At 47.4% G+C, this 23,528-nt stretch overlaps 1 protein-coding gene across 12 annotated transcripts in view; it reads right to left on the bottom strand.

Moving 5' to 3' along the window:
* Positions 1 to 23,528, bottom strand: part of EMSY (EMSY transcriptional repressor, BRCA2 interacting) — a 339,048-nt gene that overhangs the window by 170,750 nt on the left and 144,770 nt on the right. For all 12 annotated transcript variants that reach the window (XM_086933879.1, XM_086933880.1, XM_086933870.1 and 9 more), the window contains exon 10: positions 3,783 to 3,932. In XM_086933879.1, the coding sequence (XP_086790005.1) occupies positions 3,783 to 3,932 (150 nt within the window). The remainder of the gene's footprint in view (positions 1 to 3,782; positions 3,933 to 23,528) is intronic.

Here is a 23,528-nt window from a genome sequence, read left to right as displayed (position 1 = left end):
TCAGTGTCTCTTAGTCGAGGACATATGGATTACAGCCTGAAAAGTAGGAAGGATCATCTTGATTTACACGAGCATCAGAAATGAAGGAAGGAAACATCTGAAGGACAAATTTGTCTTCTGCGATTTTAATTACAGACACACACAAATCAACCAACTGTCCTACTTGATCTCTCAAATCTTATTGTCCCTTTCCCCACCGCTCCCTATTTTGGCCAAAAACCTACCTGACTTACTAAAACCATGAAACGGGACTTCCTGAAGTTGTGGTTCAGACTAGATAGACCCGGATTGGGAGAGGTTTCCCTCTAACAGAAACACCAGTAAAACAATGAGACACATGTTAAATGAAATAAAATGAAATGAAAATGAGTTTTGTAAAGCACACGTAGCTGCCCTGAGGCGTCCAAGTGCTGAGACTAATACAGAGGTGCAGCTAGATGAAAATGATGTCCCAGTGAGAGTTCTACTTATTGAACAAAAACGTTTTTAATTGCTTGCGAAAAGAGGTGAGTTCTGGATTAGACCATAGATATTGGGGGAGAGCATTCCACATCTTGGCCACGTTATAGGAAAAAGAGCTGCCACCCGTTCTAGTTCTCTTTATTTTAGGTACCATGGCCAGAGTGGCATAGGCTGAACGCAACTGTCTGGCAGGATGGTACGGGGTGACGAGGGATAAATTAATTGCTGGACCAGTAGCCCAAAAAGCCTGATGAGCGAGGCAAAGGGACTTAAAACTGATTCTCTCCCTAACGGGGAGCCAGTGTAGGCTTTTTAGCCCAGACTTAACGGATGACCTGCGGGGGATTTGCAATAGTGTCCGGGCAGCACAGTTTTGGATTGTTTGTAGTTTCCGCAGGGTAAAACCAGACGCTCCCAGATACAGGGCATTCCCAAAGTCCAAACGAGATTGGATCAGGCCCTGTATCACGGTTTGCTTTGCATGAAAAGGTAGCAGAGGAAGGATCTTTCTAATAATTCTGAGGAGGCCAAAGCAGGTGGCAGATAATCTGGTTGCCTGATAGCCGAATGACAAAGACCTATCTAACCAGATACCAAGGCTCTTAATGGTGTCCTTTGGTGCCGGTGGTGGGCCCAGACAGGGTGGCCAGATCGAATCGATGGAAGCAGGAGCAAGCCGACCCAGTAACATGAGCTCCGTCTTGTCTCCATTGAGTTTGAGACAAGACTTGGTCATCCAGCTCTTGACCCTCTCTAGACAGCCCGCCAGATCGACCCCGGCTGAGGAGCCACACTCTTGGGCCAGAGAGACCACCAGCTGAGTATCATCCGCATAGGTAATGATCTTAATCCCAAATGGGCGGATGATCTCAGCTAGCGGTCTCATATAGACGTTGAATAACGTCGGGCTCAACGAAGAACCTTGAGGGACTCCACAGCCCAGATGTTTGCTGGAGGAAATGGCATTGTGTTCGTAGACCTGGAATGTTCTATTGTTCAGATAAGATTTGAACCATTCCAGAGCTCTGCCAGATAATCCAATGTCCGCGAGACGCCGCAGAAGGATACCGTGATTAATGGTATCAAATGCAGCGCTCAGATCGAGGAGGATGACTGCCACCGATCCTCCTCGATCTAAGATGTTTCTGGATTCCTCAGTAACCGCCAGCAGAGCAGTCTCCGTCCCATGTTTTGGTCGGAAACCCGTCTGTGAGGGGTCTAGCAACTGATTATCCTCAAGAAAGGATGTCAATAAGCCATTTATATATTTCTCCAAGCTTTTACCAGCCCAGGGAAGCAAGGAGATCGGGCGGAAATTATTGAAATTCTTAGTATCCAAATTGGGTTTTTTGACAAGGGGCCAGACCATGGCCTGTTTCCATGCCAGTGGGACTATGCTTGTGGAAATGGTAGTGTTGAGTACTTTTAGCAGAGTAGGAAGAATGGTATGGGTAATAGTGACCAAGACACGGCGAGGGGCGGGATCACTGGGTGAGCCCGAGTTCACCTGCGACATTAAGGAGGTGAGTATTTCCGCGCTCAACAAGGGGAATTTATCTAGTGAAGATGAACGGTTGCACTTCGCTTCCTGTAGAGGAAGGAGAGGTGAGTCCTCCGAAATGATCAGGTCTGTGGGAGGAAAGGAGGAATATATGAGATCAATTTTATGGAAGAAAAATTCCACCAACTCCTCACACCGAAGCTGGGGATCGTGATCAATTAATGGCGGTGGTGGAAGCTTCGTGAGGCTTTTCACGATCTGATAGATCTCTTTGGAGTTGGAGCCAGCTTCGGCGATTTTATGTGTATAATATCTGGATTGGGCAGTTTTGATATCATTTTTATAGGCCCTAATGGCCTCTATGTAGATAATTTTGTCCGACTCGGCATACCCCAAGCGCCATTTCCTCTTGAGTCTTTTGCATTGGCACTTTTTCTCCCGGAGCTCAGCTGAGTACCAGGAGGCAGAAATACTATATCGCTTTAGAGCAGTTTTCTTGATGGGAAGAATGGCATAAAGGGAACTATTTATCCATTTATTGAATATGTCATTAGCTGATGACGGATCCTGATCAATTGATGGTGTTGATGTTACTAACTCATGTGACCATTGGTCCAACGAGAGTTTTGACCAGTTGCGAGCTTCTCATACTGCAGATGTTAGGGCTGGAGTTTTACAAGTCTCCCATACTAGGGGAATTAACAAATGATCTGTCCAGGGAAGTGCTATTGGGGAAAATGCCTTCAGATTAGAGCAGTTGCTGAACACCGGATCTAACAGGTGACCTTTAGTAGGTGTTTGAGATAAGACAAGCTGGGTCAACTGCAGAGCAGAGAAATCTTCAGTTAACTCTCTGGCGATGTGGTCAGTCATATCATCAAAATGGATATTTAGGTCACCTAATAAGGTGTACTTGGACGGGGAAGAGGCAAGATCTGCAACCTTCGGTGACAATGATTCATGGAACTGTTTGGCTGGGCTGGGGGGACGATAAAAGAGCGGTCCAGTGAAACGTATGTTAGGAAAAAACTCAAGACAGAAGGACATGCTTTCACAATCAGTGAAGGGGTTGGAGAGGCAACGGCAGGCATAATGATCACTAAATATAATTGCCAGGCTGCCTCCTTTCTCATTGGGTCGGTCCTGTCTTACTATTTGATACCCCTGCCCCAGGGTTGTTCATGTCACAACTAAAGCATTACCTACCTCTTACATTCCCCTCTGGCACTTGCTGTCTTCCAAAAGAGAGCTTGAACACTCTGGGCTTTATTTAGCATCATATGAATTATTTTACAACATGCACAATGCTGGAGATTTACGGGCGGAACCATACGATCTGCACAACAAAAAATGCACACGGTCATTTTCAAATAATCTCACAAAATTTCAGAAACCACACACGACAGATGTAAAATTCTGTTGTTTACCCACCTAGCTCAACCTTCATTTATCTCAGTGGAAAATGAACAGCAATATGTTTTTGCGCAACCACTGTGCTAGTTCCCGCTCTCAAAAATTAGGTACATCAACTTAACCTATGTACTTTGTGTCCATATTTATAGCTTGAGGATACCAGTACTTCAGATCTGTATTTAATTTCCTATTACTCGTTCTGAAGTAGAATTGCCTCAAAATATACGATATTGTAGTTTCCAGATTTCCAATGGGAATCACTGCATCCCTTTAACGTATGAGCTTGTTGATTTTTTTGGTAAATCACTTGCTTCAATTTTTGTCTAAAAAAAGCCTTTGTTTGGCATCCAGGAAACATCTACTCACAGAGGATATCATGCCAAGAGACAAAAGTAACTTTGCTTACCACTGGGAGTCGTTACCAGCTTAGTGGTCATTAGCGTTCCGTTGCTGCTCACTACCATGATGGGTGCATTGCTGCTGCTGGGGAGGCTGCCTGCCATCGGCTTGGGAAGAATCTTACTTGGTTGCACCTGCTGAGTGATGATCTTAACACCTGCAAGGAAACAAAAGCATTAACCACAATAATGAAATAGTTGAACGACAAGTGAATTAGTGGTTATACCAGAACTGTAGATTTATTTTCAGAACGAAACCAAATCAATACAATGACCAAATTGGCAATAATGACTGTCTCACAGCAGATTGTGACAATAAAAGGAAAGACAAGCCTTTGGATTTTGGGAGTCTGTCTACACATGCATGGCTTCTCTGATGTACAGTTTTATCCGTGTTTTCCCTTGAGAGAATACGGTGCTCTCATTGGGGCTCAGTGCTAAACTATGAAAACAGCCACCATTTGCAGATACAGATCAGTCATGGTGAGAACCCGTGAACAATCAATCCCGATCATTTTCAGACAGACCGTGTCCCTTTTCAGGGGTCCTCTTTAACCACAAAGATCGCCTTAACTTCAATACCAGCCACTTGCACTGACCGTAGAGTTGTAATTTAACTATTCAAGTAGGAGAAATGGAAACACTAGCTTCATGGTGGTTAAGACAAGCTCCAGCTCTGCCTTCTTCACAACTAGTAGGGGATATCTGAGGCAGCAAGCAGTTTTGGGAAAACTATTCTTAACTTATGCGGTCAAAGTGAAAATCGGAAGTAGATCCCAGATCACCCACAGCGGTGACCACATGCAATTACCACTCCAACTTGTTTCCTGATCTTGTTCCAGTGGCCTTTCTCCGTGCTTATGACATGAACGACTGAAGCAGAAAATGTATTTAGTGAGGATGGTAGGGTAGAGATTGTGATGGAGGTCGAGCTAAGACTAGAATTATTTCCTCAGGAAGGCGATTTAAGGCAAGATGAGAGGCACGCATTCTGCTCATCCCCTCTTTAACAGACAACAGCACGAAACTACACATTAACATGAAACTTTATAAATGAAGTCTCTTACGTGTAATCCTAGTTTTCTTCAAGGGAAATCCTCATCAAAGTCATAAGCACTGAATTGTCCCTCCCACGTACGGGATCCCAGAGCACTCTAAAATAATCCTCTATGTGTTGCCAGCTCTTTTAAAAGAGAGACTTTGCAGTCTAAAAAGCATATAAATGGCAAACTCACATTTAGGTTTCATTTAAAAAAATATCTCCAATTGTAGTCATACAGTCCCTGAATTTAAAGTGACTATAAATATCAGTAACAGACCACATTTTTTTCAAAAAGGTTAAATAAAGGAACGTAGGGCAATGCTAGCATGTAGGCTGCACATCTAGAGCATTAAAACTGGCTATTAGGACAGAAAAGTCCTTTGCCTGGTAACATGTATGCACCCATGCCCTGAGCGCCCAACTGTTCTGATGTCTGGATCCCTAATGCTGATCTTTATTGTGATAGGCAAACATAGATCATGTGTGTGGCCATGACGGAATCCTGTCTCAAGAACTGCAGTCTTGGTTGACCTAGAGGGGCACCCAAAGCACTCTCCTCTTAGTGGTAGTAAGTCACTGCCTTTACGACCAGCACGAGGATGGTTTGGCAGCATAACATGCAGCGAACTATAGGAGTGAACAGGTCCTCTTTAACCTGTGTCACATGGGTGAGGGACGCATGCTCATTAATTCACAGTTCTGCTGCTGTGTGCTCAAGTCACCCCATGGCCTACTTTGGTTTTAAGTGGAGTGCTGCACAGCACTACAGTGGTAGATCGGCTCTGAATGTGCGTATACTGGGGGCATGAGTATCTGTGAATGGTACAATAGATGGCAAACTATGGGTTCCATTTTTAATCAATGAGGATTTGTAAAGCACAGCTGCTTCACTATTGTGGGTCTCGAGTCACTATCGAATCATGCTGCCTGTTCTCTTATTGATCGAAAATCTAAAGGGGAGTGGCAAGCAACAAGGCGCAGGGGGGGTGGGGGGGGGGGGGGGGAAGAGCACACTGAGGAGTGCGCGACGGGTGAAATATTGGAACACACTGCGGAAGCTCCGAAAATTAAATGAGTGACGCTGAACTGGACCAGCAGTCCAACATGGCGGCGTCCCGTGGCAGATCCCACCTGCAGTAGAGAGGTGAGCCAGGGGATGCAACATCTATGCGGCCCAATCAGGAGTGAAAGTGGTGCCACAGAGATGAGCATTGCACCCTACCAAGCTGCCCCCCCTGAGGGCCCAAATTTGCTCCTCGGCCACCACAGAGACTGAAATTGCTATCACTGGTCCGCACAGGCGATAGAGGCAGAGCCGCCAAATGTGGGCCAAGAGAACAGGGTACCTCCAAAGATCCCAACAGTGTACCGCAGGCAGAAGGGGCCATACTCCTGGGATGCTCAGGGAGGAAGACAGCGTACATTTGCAGCAGTGCTGAGCAAGGCATGGCCCCAGTGTACAAATGGAGAGACACCATGCAGACTAAGTGGGAGAGCGACAAAGGAATACAAGGCAGGAGATACAAATATGAACCGAGAGGGACTCGGAATTGGAGACCACGGTCCACCGAGGCAATATTTGAGGCCGATCCCACCAGCAGTGCAGGGGCGAGTAGGAGGATCCAACACACGTGTGACATCCTAAGGTGTGGCAGTGTCGGTTGCAGTAAAGAGATGGGCATCTTGCCCTTCAAAGAGGCCTACTTTCCACCCCCGTGGTTGCTTCTCAGCCACAGCAGAGAGACTGTTGGTGCCGTCACGGGTCCGCGCAAGTGAGCAGAGCTGCGCGGCCACTTGTGGGCTGAGATAGCAGGACCACCGAGGATCCATGGGGGGCTCCGCAGGAGAAAGGGGCAGCACAACTGAGACACCCGAGTAAGACAACTGCGTCCATCTGGACCTGTGCTGGGTAGCGTTAATGCCCCAACACATGGACGAAGACATCCTGCCAGTCAAGTGAGTGAGGCGACCTAGACTCCAACAGAGGTAGCCGGGTAGAGAACGGCTGTGTCTGTGATGATCTGATGGCCCATAAGTGGAAAGCAGCAGGTACACCTGGACCCTGTGGGGTGACTGGCAGAGTGTCTCTGTGGCTGACCCCGGGGGCTCTTTTCTCTGACCCCTTCCTCACACGAAGGTCCTGGGGTGCAATAAAGTTGTAGATACACAGTGAGAGGCCCCTGACACTGGCGTTTTGAGGCCTCTCATTCGGCTTGACAGATACCGGGGGCTGGGCCCTGTAGGGGACCTGGAGGAGTGACCCTAATGCTACGAGCCAGACACCTAAATACAAGGGAATCACCCAGGGCCCTGCTGCCGAACTGAGCCAGGATACCACCGGAGCTTATGAAAAGACACAGGAACCACTAAGAGGTGCAAGGGACTGAGCTCAGGCGAGAACTTGAGACCTGAGTGACGACGCCCCCACCAATAGGTGAGGAGAGATGGGCGGGGGGGGGGGGGCACGCCTGAGAACCACTGCAATACATCCGAAACACAGAGTCCTTAAGTGACAGCGATACCTGTGGGGAAGAAAAGGGTCCTGGGCTGGGTCATGGAGGAAGGAGACATACCGCTGGGAGGCTGATGCTGACAGGGCCCGGGCTGTGATCTGCACTTACCCCAGAAGCCCCACAAAGAAACCCAATCTACAAGTAGCCTCCCTGAGTCCTGCCCCATAAACGTGAGAGACCACAGAACTGTACATAATCTGAACACTCTCACAATTAGACAAGTGGGCTGAAGCCTGAAATAGCATTACCAAACCATACACTACTCACTCGTATAACCACCACGAATTGGCGCCTCGACATAGGCACCATCAATCAAGTCAAGTCAAGTCAAGTCAAGTTAGAATTTGTATAGCGCACTACTCACCCAGAGGGTCTCAAGGCGCTTGAGGGGGGGGGGGGGGGGGGGGGTCTAGGGGGGGTGAAGCGTTACTTATCGAATATCCAAGATTTGAGTTGTTTTCTGAAGGAGAGGTGGTTCTGTGTCAGGCGGAGGTGGGTGGGGAGAGAGTTCCAGGTCTTGGCCGCTAAGTAGGAGAAGGATCTTCCTCCCATGGTGGATCTTTGGATGCGTGGAATCGCGGCGAGGGCTTAATTGGACGATCGCAGTTGGCGGGTGGGGGTGTAGAAGGTCAGGCGCGTGTTGAGGTATTTGGGTCCTAGGTCGTAGAGGGCTTTGTGTGCGTGGGTGAGTAGACGGAACGTTATTCTCTTGTTGACGGGGAGCCAGTGGAGGTCTTTCAGGTGACCGGATATGTGAGCTTGGCGGGGGATGTCTAGGATAAGTCTGGCTGAGGCGTTCTGAATGCGTTGGAGTTTTTTCTGTAATTTGGCTGTTGTTCCGGCGTAAAGGGTGTTTCCGTAGTCCAGTCGGCCTGTGACAAGTACTTGGGTGGTCTTTCTTGTTTCGGTGGGGATCCAGCGGAAGATTTTTTTGAGCGTACTTAGGATGTTAAAGCGTGATGATGCGATGGCGTTGACTTGTCTGGTCATCGAGAGGGAGGAGTCTAGGATGAAGCCCAGGTTACGTGCGTGGTCCGTTGGTTTGGGTGCGATGCCCAGGGCCGGTGGCCACCATGAGTCGTCCCAAGCGGAGGGGGATGATCCTAAGATGAGGACTTCCGTTTTGTCTGAATTCAGTTTTAAACGGCTGTTCTTCATCCACTCTGCTACTTCTTGCATCCCTTCGTGTAGGTTGGTTTTGGCAGTGTTTGGGTCTTTGGTGAGGGAGAGGATCAGCTGGGTCTCGTCTGCATAGGAGATGATGTTGAGGTTGTGTTGGCGCGCGATGGATGCGAGGGAACTCATGTATACGTTGAAGAGGGTGGGACTGAGTGAAGATCCTTGTGGTACGCCGCAGATGACTTCAGTGGTCTCTGATCTGAAAGGGGGGAGGCGGACTTTCTGGGTTCTTCCGGCGAGGAATGAGATGATCCAGTCCAGTGCTTTTCCTTGTATCCCGACGTTGCTGAGGTGTTGTATCAGGGTGCTATGGCAGACTGTGTCGAAGGCTGCGGAGAGGTCCAGTAGGATGAGGGCAGCTGTTTCTCCGTTGTCAAGTAGTGTTCGAATGTCGTCTGTGGCTGCGATGAGGGCAGTGTTTGGCTCGGAAGCCGGACTGTGATGGGTCGAGGGAGCCGTTAGATTCGAGGAAGGCGGCGAGCTGATTGTTGACGGTTTTCTCAATGACTTTGGCAGGGAATGGGAGGAGCGAAATGGGGCGGTAGTTCTTAAGTTCGGTGGGGTCTGCTGTGGGTTTCTTCAGGAGAGCGCTGAGTTCAGCATGTTTCCAGCTTTCCGGGAAGGTAGCAGTGTTGAGGGAGCAGTTGATTAAATCTCGGAGATGGGGTGCGATGATGGAGTCTGCTTTGTTGAAGATGTGGTGGGGACATGGGTCGGTTGGCGATCCGGAGTTGGTGGTGTTCATCAAGCGGATGGTGTCTTTGTCATATGGATACTTCATTACATATATTGCGTTAAGTTAGCATGAGTGTATTACATGTTTAAACAGCCGGTTTGCCTTCGGCTTCAGTTTTGCACACGACACATACTTGTTGTTGTAGCTTTCACCCTAGAAGCGGTGAGGTGGTTTATTTGAGAATAATATGTTATTTCTATGCTATCAGCTTTGCCTGGTACACTTGGTACAACTGTCTGCACACTGAGAGCTGCACACTCTAAGATTAACCTAACACAAGGTTGCTGAGAGGCCTGATCCTCGCACCACATTAGACATAACACAAATAATGTTGATGCCAACATTTTGGGCTCTACGCGGGTTTAAGATAGAGTTACACGGAATGAACGTAGACACTTGATGCTGCGCATGGAGAGAGCTGGTAGCTGTTGATGTGAACTGCTCCTACTGACATTGAGAGGTATGGGGCCGCCCTGCTAAAGCCCGAATGAGACCTTCTTAGATATAAAATAATATGCTAGATAGGGTGCGCGAAATATAGGTGATATCGATTTCTATAGGTTTTGCATTATAACATGCTAGCACCTTTTGCTTACTATGGATTAGTGACTATGCTGCTGACTCTGATTTTTATAATCTGCATTTTGGTATTATACAAGATACTGCGTTTGAGAACTTTGCATTGAATAATAAATATTTCAAACTTGCACTTGTGTTCTTTGACTCCCAGTTTTGGTTTGAAATGATTATATAACGAAAGAGTGTTCATGTGTTCCACGATTCCTGAGGTATTCTAAAGATCATGTTCTGGTTTGTCTAAGACATGGTTCATTCCATAATGATCCATGAGACACTGTAGCTAGCTAGGTAAGGAGATTTCTGACACTGAGATGAGTTTTGGATCATCCTAACTCACTGAGGTTCTAGATCTCTATGCACAGTTCTGTGGGAGAACGGAAACCCTGCTACATGGCGCCCAACGGATTGGTTGGCCGTATTTCATGACACTCGAGTAGTATATCATTCAAACCTTAACACCTTCATTCCCGTTTCCGGTAAACGGTGGTGTCGGAAAAACCTACCTATTTTTGAAATAGGTCTTTTCAAGCTTGAATTCTACTTTAAACGGTTTCTTTGAATTACTACCCAGTTGTGCTACAAAGTGTTCTTTGTCTTTTTTTCACTTCCGGTGCTACCATGGCCGTGGACATAGCGCAGCATAGCCGCGTCGCGGTTCGCGACCACTTGCGGGCATATAATGTCCCGGCGGAAGGTTTGGCTGTGGTTCTAGTGGTGAGTGCGGAACACGCGTACCCGTACGAATTGTTTTATTCCTGGGTGACGTTTCCGGAAGTAAACGCTAATTCGGGCGTCTACCATTCATACACTGCCTCGGCTGTACCGGCGGCTTATGCTCCGTACAGGGCACTGGAAGTACCTATCGATGCTTGGCAGCACGGAGTTTGGTTTGGTGGCGTCCTACCCCACTCTTTAACGGCTCCGAGGTTAGGTCCGTTGTCCATTCCGGGCACAGCCTGGCCCGCCTTGGGCGGATTTACTCCTCATCCTAATCGCGCCACTTGTAATGTGGGTGATTTGCGGCGTCTGCATGATGTCGCGGTTGACGTGATTAGAGCGCTTGTTCATTACATTGGTCGTAATATACATGGCGCAGCCCCCGCAGGTGCGCAGCTTCGAGCGGAGCAGGCTGGTTTGAAAATCAGTCCTGTCTTGGTGAATTCCGTAATGGGCAGAAAGCCAGACAATAAGGATGATTTTCCTTACTGGCTTGCCGAGAAATTCGACCAGCTAGAGGCTGTGTTTCCTAATACGACTCCGGGTGAAAAACACCGGATTCTTACGCTTAGTTTACCGAAGGATTTAGCCCCTGAACTTGCTGACTGTGAAACATGGGGTAAGACTTTTGCAGCGGTTTACTCGAGGTGCTTTGGCACACCGACAGTGTCGAACCTGTCTGCGATCCTCAAACGTGTTCAGGATGATCACGGACCTGAGTCGGCGGTTGAGTTGGGTATGCGCCTGAACGGTTCATTTGAGACAGTTTGCGGTATTATCCTTGCCAATGTAAAAGGGGATGCTGTGAACTTTCAAGTGGCCAATGGTCTGGCGTTAATTCCCGATGCCGAGAAACCCCGTCAGCTGGCAAAAATTATTGTGGCGGCTTATAAAACGGTTGGCCGCAATTCTAAGGGTGCAAAGGTTTTTCTTGAAAAAGAAAAGAAGCAGCCCCAGGGACAGTCTTCGGAAACAGGTGGACAGCCCAGGTCCAAAAAACAAAATTGGCCTAAAAAGCAGAATCAGGGTAAGCAACAACAACAACAGACACAGGTTTCGAGTCCGGCGCCTTCACAACCTGCGCAGTCCGAGCGAGTTTATGAATTGCGCGATTGCGCTACGATTAAATCGCCTGAGAGATATCAGGCATCTGACCAACGCTCTCCTCGTTCCTTTCAGGACTCATCGGCTCCGTCAACCGGTGGTGGAGGGGGCGGCAGGGGCAGGGGTGGCCAGCAAGGACGTGGCCAGCCCCGCACACGAAGTGAAGGGGATCAGCGGGACGACTCTACGCCAAAGAGACCGCAGTTTGCCAAGAAGAAAGTCGCTGCCTTAACGGCGCATCGATATGCCCCAGATAGTGAGAACGCGGCTTCGGAATCTGACGTGGGCTCTGACCTTGCTGGACAGCGCGGCGGAGATTACCATAGTGAGAGAGGCCCTCCGTCCACTGTTGAAGGTGACAGCGACTGAGACTTTTATTGTGATTGAAACAGCAGATACACATGTTGCTCCCCCTGAAAGACTTTTTGAAATTGTCCTGTTAATTGAAGGTGACATGCAGCGAACTGTAAAAGGGGTATTTTGGGAAAATCTTTCGGATACGTATGACATTTTGCTTTCGGAGGCTGACTGGCCCCCACCTTTTGTTCTCGCAGCTCCGCGAGGGGAGGAGGTAATCCTCCCCAGTTTCGCGCACACTGTGCCGAGAGTGGAAGCGCTGCATTTTGCAGAAGAGTGGGCTCTGGCGCTTGCGCCGGCTGTGTACCGGAATCAGTGTGGCTGGGATAAATTGTCCCCTAGCCATGAGATTCCGTTACGGTCACAGCCGCAGCCACAACCCCAATATCCCATACGGCGAGAAGCTAAAGCTTCGGTCGCGGCTATCCTTGAACAATTGGAATATCAAGGTGTAATTGAAACGTGTGTGTCACCGATGAATAATCCCCTTTTTACTGTCAACAAGCCGGACGGATCGTATCGTCTGGTTTTGGATTACCGGCATTTGAACTCGCATTGCCGTAACTGTGCAGTACAGAATACTCACGGCTCTGCCCTGGTGAATAGTCTTGAGCGTAAACGGTTCAAAACCACGCTTGACATTTCCAATGGTTTTTATGCACATAGATTAGATGGTCTAAGTTCCCAATGGACCAGTTTTACGTGCGGTGGCGTACAAAAAAAGTTTAATCGACTCCCAATGGGATATAAAAATAGTCCTGGAGTGTTTTCCGCCCGCATAGTCTCTCTTTTAGAGAGTTTCGATCCAGTTGCATGTTCATATGTGGATGATATTTATCTCACAGACGACGAGCTTTGGGTGCATCTGTGTCGAGTAAACAGCATAATTTGTAACTTTGCAGACATGGGTTACAAGTTTAACTTTGCAAAATCGCACATTGCGGAGTACACAGTGTTGTTTCTAGGTTATGAACTTAACCATGAAGGAAAGGGATTGGCTCCTCAGTTCCTGGAGAAGTGCGCGCAGTTGCGCTCTCCGACAACGCTGAAAAAATTACAGTCTTTGCTGGGTTTTTTAAATTTCGGGAGGACATACATTCCGGAATATGCCCAGCGTATCAAGCCTTTATATGCCTTGGTACAACCATCTTTTTCCAAATCATGCTGGCTGCCTGAGCATTCAGCCATTCTGCAGTCCTTGCAGGCTGATATGCTAGCTTCTGACTACTTACAGACTCGTGATAACCAGACCAACCTGGTGATAAGAATTATCCCTGGGACGGTGGGTTTCACGTACCTGACTTTTAATGAAGGGGATACTGTACCTATTGCTTACAAGTCACACTTGTACACTTCGGCTGAACTGCGTTTTTCCACTGTGGAGAAAGTTTTAACGGCTGTGCAGATGGCAATTCTTAAGGAACGTGCCCTGTCGCAGGGAAAGCGCATGTTGGTTGTCACCCCGTGTCCAGCCTTGGAGGCGGTCACGAAAGCCAGTGTACCGAATTCTAAAGCTTTGCACCCTCGGTGGATTCAGTGGGCTACATCCTTGACATCTCAGGATGTCACGTTTATTTTTGACGCCGCCTTACGGTCGCAGGAGTATTTACAGTATGAATTTGTTCATCCTGCTCCTTTAGCAATGCGGCCGTTGGAGGATTTCCATTGTATCATTTACACGGATGGTTCGGCGCAGGTTGCGCATGGCTCTAAACACGCCTACGTTTCCGCTTGCGCCATTGTGGTCGGTGCCATGGTGAACGATGAGTTCAAGTCCAGTGTTGTGCACACGCAAACGCTAGGGGACTGCACCGCACAGTTGGCAGAGCTTTGTGCTCTTATGCTTGCATTGGAGTACGCTGATCCTTGTGTGACGACTTTAATCGTAAGTGATTCTTACTACTGTGTCCAGTCTTACAATGAGAACTTGTTCTTTTGGATTCAGAATGATTTTCGTGATTCCAAGGGTAGCACAATAAAACATAAAATGATCTGGGTCCGAGTGGCGGAACTTAAAGAGAAACTGCCGCTCGTGTTTGTGATTCATACTCTCGGCCACCAGCGCGTGGGGGTCCACGCTGTTGGCAACTCGCTTGCTGATGAAGCAGCGAAGTCAGCGGTATCAAAATACTTAGTTGCAGCAGTCACGAGGTCCAAAAGCAAAATAGATGATGACATCTTGGCGGCTGTTGCTGCCACAGCGAAGGGAGGTAAATATCCTGCGGGGTTCCCTTCGAAGTACACATACCACTTAAGTCCCGATAAGGTTCCTTATGTGAAAATTCCTGAAGTTGGAGAGCGTTTAGTTCCCAACTCGGATCGCAGAGCTTCTCTGATTACAGCGGCTCATGAAGGTGTGGCGTCTGCGCATGCGGGCGTCTCAGCCACTGTATCTCAGCTACAACAGAGGTTCTGGTGGCGGGGACTGTACAAACAGACGCGCGATTATGTCCTTATGTGTGACATTTGTCAGCAGATCAAGCCTTCTACTGCTGCGCGTCCGCCTCAGACACAGTTGTACATCTCTAATAAACCACTTGGATGTGTTTATTTGGATCACTGCGGTCCTTTTTCTTCTGATACTGCGTATAAATACATCTTAGTAGCAGTTGACTCATGCACACGCTTTGTATGGGTATGGCTGCATCGAAGCGCTGATTCGCGAACTGTCATTAAGGATTTGCGTGTCTTTGTGGGAATCTTTGCTTGTGGTACTTTCCATTCGGACCAGGGTCCGGCTTTCGCCTCTAAGGCGTATAAGGATGCTATGGTTTCGTTGGGAGTACAGGTGAAGTTTTCAAGCCCCTACAGGCCTGAGGGCAATTCTGTAGTAGAAAGAATGAACCGCGACTTAAAGCAATCTTTGACAGCCCGTGTTATAGGCACTGGTAGAAACTGGCTGACCCACCTCTATGGCGTGCAGCGTGCGCTTAATAATCTCCCTAGAAGGTCTCTGGGTGGGCGGACCCCATACGAAATGCTCTTTGGTATCAAGATGTACGTCCCTGACCTTGATGGTGCAGACTGCCAGGCCCAGGCCGCGGCCTTTGACGTAGATGAACATTGCAATGTTTTACAGGATCTACAAAAGACCAGAGACAGTCTTGCAAAGGAACACTTGCCCTCCACATCGGATGATGCGTTGCAGATCCCGGTAGTTGGCTGGCTACCCCAAGTTGGAGAACTGGTTCGAGAGAAGATCGATAACAAGAAAGAGTTTGGTCCCTCATATCGACCGCCGGTTCGAGTCCTTGGAGTGAAGGGCACAAGAACAGTCATTTTACCACCACTTCCAGGTCGTAAAGAAAACAGATTTATTTCTATTGACAATGTCAAGACACACAGGGTGGCCGATTCTTCATAGCATGACACCGGCTGCATCCTGTCCTTCCATGGTGAGGAACTCTGTGCTGGCTATTACATCTGGTACAGATCAGGAGGTGTCCCTCGAGATGCCTGCTTTATCCAGTCCTTTATTAAATACTATTCCTCTTGCTAACATTGATGAGCTGACCTATGCAGATCCGGCTGATTTATCTATGTCCGACCTACATGCCCGTTTGGCTAACCAGTCCAGATTCTCTTTTGACTCTGATTCGGAACTTTCAAAGAAACCATCGACTATTGCAAAATATGCCACGTTGTTTAAAAAACATTTTCTAATTCCACCTTGGACATACGTTTGGCTGATACTATTTTCATTTTATCTTTTTATGTCAATTGGTTTTGTGTTTTATTTTTTCCGCTTGATCGATGGCCATTATGTGATAGAAAGAACAGGAATTAGGTACCTTAATGGAACATTGGCCCCTCTGTCCTCCTCACATTCAGTACACAGACTAAAGAGAGACTTACATTCAGTACAGATTACTGCTTGGCCAGTCCTTGATGGGATTGTGTGGGATGCGGTTAGGTTTCAGATACATGGCCCCACAGAAGTTATTAATGTTCCTAATGTGCTTAGAGTAAACATGGGAGATGTGATTAAGCAAAATGTTCGTTCTGATGACTGGGATCTTCAGGCTGTAGAAGCATTGTTCTCTGATTTAAAATATTATGCGGCCTTTGATGCTGAGGATTTGTACTTAGATTCTGTCAATTATGGTGATTTGTTTTGTTATCAACATTATGGGAATCATTTCTTACACAAGACAAGTTCCAGGAGGGTTCCTGTGAATTACACTCAGTGGGAACATTGCCCTACTCCCTTACAGGGGAGCTCAAGTACATTTCTGGGAAAATACTCTTATTTTACAGATTTTAATCAATCAAATCCTGAATCGTTTTATTTTAAAGTGAACCAGAAATTCATACCCAAAGTTAGACTTACAGATACAAAATTGCTGTATTCAAAGTCCTTTTTAGATAGGTTATCTGTGGATGGCTATGAGTTATGGAAGGATGCTATTGACCTTAAATCGGTTTGGGGTACCAAAGATTGGCAGGTACAAGGCACTGAGGCTTTGCATCGTGCATGTCTCATCCCGAATCACATGTTGTTTTTAAATTCAACTGTTTCTCAAACAACGTGTTTTGGATTGGCTACATCTAAAAAATTAAATACCCCTACTATCCCTGACTTAGAAGAATATTCAGGTTGGAGTAATTTCACTACAATATCCATCAATGGGATACAAGCACTTTTGCAGAATTCCTCCTTTAATATTTCCCATTTTGATCCGGAGGGGTGGCTTTTGTGGCAAAGAAGCACTGATGCTTGCCAACGTAGGTTTTTGGGTTTGTCTGAAGGTTTTACACACATCAGGCCGGATCCCAGGTTTGAAACGGATCACACTGTTACTACTTATTCAGTAGGCAAATTGTGTCAGAACTGGTTACAACATTCCACTTTGGCTGCAGTTAAGCTGCATCTGTCCCAGTTGAATGAAAATATTGACCTAAATGATTTTATAAAAGGCCCAGCTAGGGGTAGATCTAAACGCTTTCTTTATGCTATATACAATGAGATTTGGAAATTTTCACAAGTTGAGGCAGCTAAACGCCTGAGGGCTATTGATCAAGCAAATTTGGAAAAGGTGCTTGCAGTGGTCGATAACAGTATTAACATGCTTTCTTCCAGAATTTACACATTGGATAATATTGTTTCTTCTGTTGTTGATATTGTACATGATGAAGTGTCCACGTTATACCATGGTCAAAATCAATTGCGTTCTGTAATGCAGTTTGCCTGGACTCTACAGACGATTAAGGCTGGTCGAGTTCCCTGGACCTCATTGAACGTTTCATCCCTTTTCGCCCCTTTTAATCTTACTGAAAAACAGCGCATGCTTTCAATGCGTGATGCATCATTTTCTATGTTACATATTGAGAAGCTAGAATCCTTGCCTTTTTCTGTTGCTGAAACCACTACTGCCACGTGGCTTATTCATGGTTTAATTACATTACCATTTCCTTTATATAAATTTACTAACTGTATGCGGTATATTGCTATAGGACGATATGAACCACTAGGCAATGCATTCCTACATGAGGCATGGTCATTACCATACACATACAGATGTCTGAAGGATGGGAAAGAAGTGAATCTTAATGGTGAGGAATGCACACAGTCACCTGACCATTCATTAATATGCAGACACATTCAGTTACACGGTTCTTGTAATCAGGACCGTCCAAATTTAGCATGTGTTTTAAAAGGCACGCCAGTTCCAGCAGTGGTTCCCACATTTACATTATTAGCTAATGGTAGTTATTTGCTTTTAAACAACGAATTATGTTGTGGTTTATTAATTGGTGTGGCATATGTGGTAACTGTATCAGAGCGTGTAGTGTGCTGCAAGAATGTTCTATACCCACCCACGCATGGTTCTTCAGATGTCTCCATCTGGCCACGGATTCCAACCTTGGAAGCAAAATTCAATGGTTTAAGCAGAATAAGGGCCCTTTTGTCTCAAAAACAAGTGACCCTGAGTTCGGCCCGGGAAACTTATGTCCTTCACATAGCCAACACCCGCACAGAGGTGCAGGCGCTTTTAAATACTGATTTGCCGTTTCATTTCTGCGAGCTGGTACACCAGATATTTAATGCTTCTTCAACGACTGGGCTGGCACATTTTTTCAAGTTAGTCAGCAGTGGCCTCGTGACTACGTTTGAAAAGGTTTTTGGTATCATTCCCACGTTTTTCCACACTATTTTTTCGAGTTTGTTTGGTGGACTACCTGTGTTACTGGCTGTAGCCGCAGGCATTCTGTTGGTGTTTTTCTTCATAAAACATGGATGCCCATCCTGCGCAAGACGCCGTTCAACGCCTCCTGACACTGTGCCGTAATCGGATGCTCAATTACTATGGAACATTGCCGCTTGCAGCGTTAAGCACGGCCTATAGATTGTCATTTCGGTTCACCGACTTCACGTGTGTCCAACCTGTGTTTCACTGCCTGAGCTGCGAGTTCGATTGGGCCATTGATTTGTGCCTATGCTTGAGAACTGCTCCTGACGTCGATTTTGATCAGCTAATGCATCCAGTGGTGGCTCACGAGCTGATCTGTTCTGGGGAGAGAGTTATGGCCTTGGCAGCGATAAATGGAGTTCTGGGCCAATGGGAGATTTCTGCAGCGGCGGATGCCTTTCTGACACACAGCGATCTGGTGAACCCACCGAGTTGTCCTCTGACGTTACAGGAGGATCCGATGCTGGAGGAGCACGTATGTTCTTTCCCATTGCTAAATTGGATTGCTGAACTATTTTCGGATGATGGCAGTGATTTCATGCTGGAGGCTGTGGCAACTTTCTTTGCATATACTTTCCAATCGTGAGATGCCTGGGAGGAATGCTTTGTTGTGAAATATGACTTTCCCCTCGCTGGATTGGAGGGATGGACTATGTTCAGCTGATGGAGAGTACAATCATGTGATGTCGCTGGGGATAACGTCAATGTGGCACATGACTTTGGAAATCGGATACGTGCCTTGTTTTTTCTCTTCCAAACATTTGAATTGATGAAACCTGGTCCTACGTTTCATATTTTTGAGACCTGGTGGATTACTTTTGGTTCAAAAGTTTTGTTTTTATTTTTAGACTTGAGGCCACTGTAGGCATTCATACATATTCATTCATACATATTTTTAGCTTATTTTAGCTCAAGATTATTGAACTTTGCTTTCAATTGTTGTGTCTGATTTAGTATTGCCTTTTCCCTTATGTTTGACGGTGCTCGGACCAATGGGGGGGTGTCATATGGATACTTCATTACATATATTGCGTTAAGTTAGCATGAGTGTATTACATGTTTAAACAGCCGGTTTGCCTTCGGCTTCAGTTTTGCACACGACACATACTTGTTGTTGTAGCTTTCACCCTAGAAGCGGTGAGGTGGTTTATTTGAGAATAATATGTTATTTCTATGCTATCAGCTTTGCCTGGTACACTTGGTACAACTGTCTGCACACTGAGAGCTGCACACTCTAAGATTAACCTAACACAAGGTTGCTGAGAGGCCTGATCCTCGCACCACATTAGACATAACACAAATAATGTTGATGCCAACATTTTGGGCTCTACGCGGGTTTAAGATAGAGTTACACGGAATGAACGTAGACACTTGATGCTGCGCATGGAGAGAGCTGGTAGCTGTTGATGTGAACTGCTCCTACTGACATTGAGAGGTATGGGGCCGCCCTGCTAAAGCCCGAATGAGACCTTCTTAGATATAAAATAATATGCTAGATAGGGTGCGCGAAATATAGGTGATATCGATTTCTATAGGTTTTGCATTATAACATGCTAGCACCTTTTGCTTACTATGGATTAGTGACTATGCTGCTGACTCTGATTTTTATAATCTGCATTTTGGTATTATACAAGATACTGCGTTTGAGAACTTTGCATTGAATAATAAATATTTCAAACTTGCACTTGTGTTCTTTGACTCCCAGTTTTGGTTTGAAATGATTATAAAACGAAAGAGTGTTCATGTGTTCCACGATTCCTGAGGTATTCTAAAGATCATGTTCTGGTTTGTCTAAGACATGGTTCATTCCATAATGATCCATGAGACACTGTAGCTAGCTAGGTAAGGAGATTTCTGACACTGAGATGAGTTTTGGATCATCCTAACTCACTGAGGTTCTAGATCTCTATGCACAGTTCTGTGGGAGAACGGAAACCCTGCTACATCTTCAGTGCTGATTGGGTTCCAGGCGCAAAGGATGTTGGAGGGGGGGCTTTGGTTTGGAGCTGAGGGGGGTGGACTGGTCGCCAAAGCTGTTATGCATGTCAGCGATTTTGTTGTGGAAGAATGAGGATAGAGAGTCGCAGAGGTCTTGAGATGGAGTGATGTCGTTGGTGTCGGCGGTGGGGTTGGTAAATTCTTTGACGATGTTGAATAGTTTTTCTTGGTGGATCGGATCAGCTGTTGGTGTTTGCGGGTGGCGTTCTTGAAGGTGGTCATGTTGTCAGTGGTTGGGTTTTTTCGCCAGGCTTTCTCGAGGGTGCGGCAGATCTTTTTGGATTTCTTAAGGTCGTCATTGAACCAGGGGGCTTTTTTGCTACCTTGCTTGGTTAGATGGTTTTTCAAGGGTGCTAATTCGTCTGCGCAGTGAGTGATCCATTGTGTGAGGTTGATGGCTGCTTGATTTGGGTCCAATGATCTGGCGGAAGGGTTTTGGTAAAGCGAAGTGAAGAGCTGGCCGGTGGTAATTTTGTTCCAGTTTCTGCGGGGGATTGGTTGTGGGTGGTGGTGGGTCGTGTTTTTTTTGTAGTTGAAGTGAACGCAGCTGTGGTCCGTCCAATGGAGTCCTGTGGCGTGATTGAAGGAGATGTACTTGCTGGAGGAGAAGATAGGGTCGAGCGTGTGTCCGGCGTAGTGGGTGGGGGTGTTTACCAGTTGTTTGAGTCTGAGATTGGCGAGGTTGTCTAGAAGGGTGGTGGTGTTGCTGTCGTTGTTCTTTTCTAGGTGGAAGTTGAGGTCTCCAAGTAGAATGTAGTCCTCGGAGGGGAGGGCGTGTGGGCTGATGAAGTCTGCGATGTCTTCGCTGAATTGTGTGCGGGGTCCTGGGGGTCTGTAGATGAGGGTGCCTCTGAGTGTGGTCTTAGGGTCGGTGTGAATCTGGAAGTGAAGGTGTTCGGCGGTTGCGAGGTTGTCGTCGGAACTGGTCGTGATGCGGATGGTGTTTTTATGGACGATGGCGATGCCTCCTCCTGTTTGGTTGGTGCGGTCCTTTCGGATGATCTTGTAGCTGTCCGGGATGGCTATGGCGATGTCGGGCGCTGATGAGGCGTTCATCCAGGTTTCTGTGAGAAAGGCGACGTTCGGCGATGCGGTGTCTAGTAAGTTCCATAGTTCAGTGGCGTGTTTGTGGACCGAGCGGGTGTTGAGCAGGATGCACTTCAGGTGGTTAGTGTCGGAGTTCTGTTTGACATTTGTGGATTTGGTGTGGGTCCTGATGCAGTCTAGATTGCAGGAGTGGCAGGTGAAGGGTCCATGGGTGTGTCCTGGGGGGGCTTGGTAGCAGTCTGGGAGACGTCCTGTGTTGAGTGCAGAGAGGGTTGCGGCGTCGTACGTTATGCGGGTGGAGTGGATTGTGCGCGGACCAGGGGGGTCTGGCGCTGGGTGCGGTCCGGGCGCGGACGGGTGTAGACGGGCTTACCTTTGGCGCGCATAGGGCGCGTCCGCTGCGCGCAAATGCATCTGTCATAAGTGGAGAGTGGAGGGGGGATGTAACCCTCCTACGTCAGGATCTACGAAATGTATCCTAAAGGGTGACACAGGCGTAACTGAGGTTGAGGATGTATACCACACCCTACGCAAGGAAGTCACGAGCCTCACAACCTCGTTGAAGGAGATCACCTGGAAGGCAGATGATGCAGAAAACTGAGCGTGCAGGAATAGCCTGCACTTTTTTGGCTTCCTGGAGAAACTTGAGGGATCAGCTGTGGGAGCTTTCCTGGATAAATGGCTCAGAGACTCCCCCCCAACAGGTGGACACTCCTCTTCAATCTCATTGGGGGCCGGAGGAAACGTCCCAAACCTCTGATACAGATGCTGGACTGATGTTGACAAAGAACAGGAGTAAACAATCCAAGAGCAGAGGTAGAGGATGAACCTCCTCAGATCGATCAGAACGGGAACACTCGGCAGAAACAGACAGCAATCACCTCCTCCTGCAAAAGATTACCCGCATGGTGGGACGAAGTTTGGACATTGCAGCCCTAGACTCCTCCAACAGCGAATACAAACAAGCATTGGAAATGCAATAGGTCTCGCATTAGGAAAGTTTGAGCGATTGGTATTGTAAATGACACTTTTTTTTATTTATGTTAGTTTTAAAAATAGCAAAATTAATAGCTTTGTCAGTTACAATGTCAATAGTTTGAACTTTCGCAAATGGGACACCTATAGCATTTGTAATGCAATGTGTGTTGTATTTACGTGACTTAGATGTATTGATATTACAAATAACAATGGCTTTCAATTTTGTAAATAATTAATACTTAAATAAAAGTTATTGTAATTTATAATGGCAATAGCTTAAACGTTTGTAAATAACTTTTGTGAAGATTATGTTCAGTGTATTTTATTGTGACGAAAATCCAAGAACATTGCATTTGCACCTACACACACACAGAGCCACACACACACATATAGATGTGGTGATGGTGGATCTGGGGGATGTGGTGGTGGTGGATGTGTTGGTGGTGGTGGTGATTGTGGATGTGGTGGGGATGGTGGTGGATGTGTTGGTGGTGGTGGTGATTGTGGATGTGGTGGGGATGGTGGTGGATGTGGTGGAGGTGGTGGATGTGGTGGAGGTGGTGGATGTGGAGGTGGTGGATGTGGAGGTGGTGGTGGATGTGGAGGTGGTGGTGGATGTGGAGGTGGTGGTGGATGTGGAGGTGGTGGTGGATGTGGAGGTGGTGGTGGATGTGGTGGTGGATGTGGAGGTGGTGGTGGATGTGGTGGTGGTTGTGGTGGATGTGGAGGTGGTGGTGGATGTGGAGGTGGTGGTGGATGTGGAGGTGGTGGTGGATGTGGAGGTGGTGGTGGATGTGGAGGTGGTGGTGGATGTGGAGGTGGTGGTGGATGTGGATGTGGTGGTGGATGTGGAGGTGGTGGTGGATGTGGTGGAGGTGGTGGATGTGGAGGTGGTGGATGTGGAGGTGGTGGATGTGGAGGTGGTGGTGGATGTGTTGGTGGTGGTGGTGGATGTGGTGGTGGTGGTGGATGTGGTGGTGGTGGAGGTGGTGGTGGATGTGGAGGTGGTGGTGGTTGTGGAGGTAGTGGATGTGGTGGATGTGGAGGTAGTGGATGTGGTGGATGTGGTGGTGGATGTGGTGGTGGATGTGGAGGTGGTGGTGGATGTGGAGGTGGTGGTGGATGTGGAGGTGGTGGTGGATGTGGAGGTGGTGGTGGATGTGGAGGTGGTGGTGGATGTGGAGGTGGTGGTGGATGTGGAGGTGGTGGTGGATGTGGAGGTGGTGGATGTGGAGGTGGTGGATGTGGAGGTGGTGGATGTGGAGGTGGTGGATGTGGAGGTGGTGGATGTGGAGGTGGTGGTGGTGGTGGTG

This window comes from Lissotriton vulgaris, chromosome 8 (genome assembly GCF_964263255.1).
Source record: "Lissotriton vulgaris chromosome 8, aLisVul1.2, whole genome shotgun sequence".
Classification (NCBI taxonomy): domain Eukaryota; kingdom Metazoa; phylum Chordata; class Amphibia; order Caudata; family Salamandridae; genus Lissotriton; species Lissotriton vulgaris.
The sequence above is the reverse complement of the archived record's forward strand: the minus strand, read 5'-3'. Positions and strand labels throughout refer to the sequence as shown.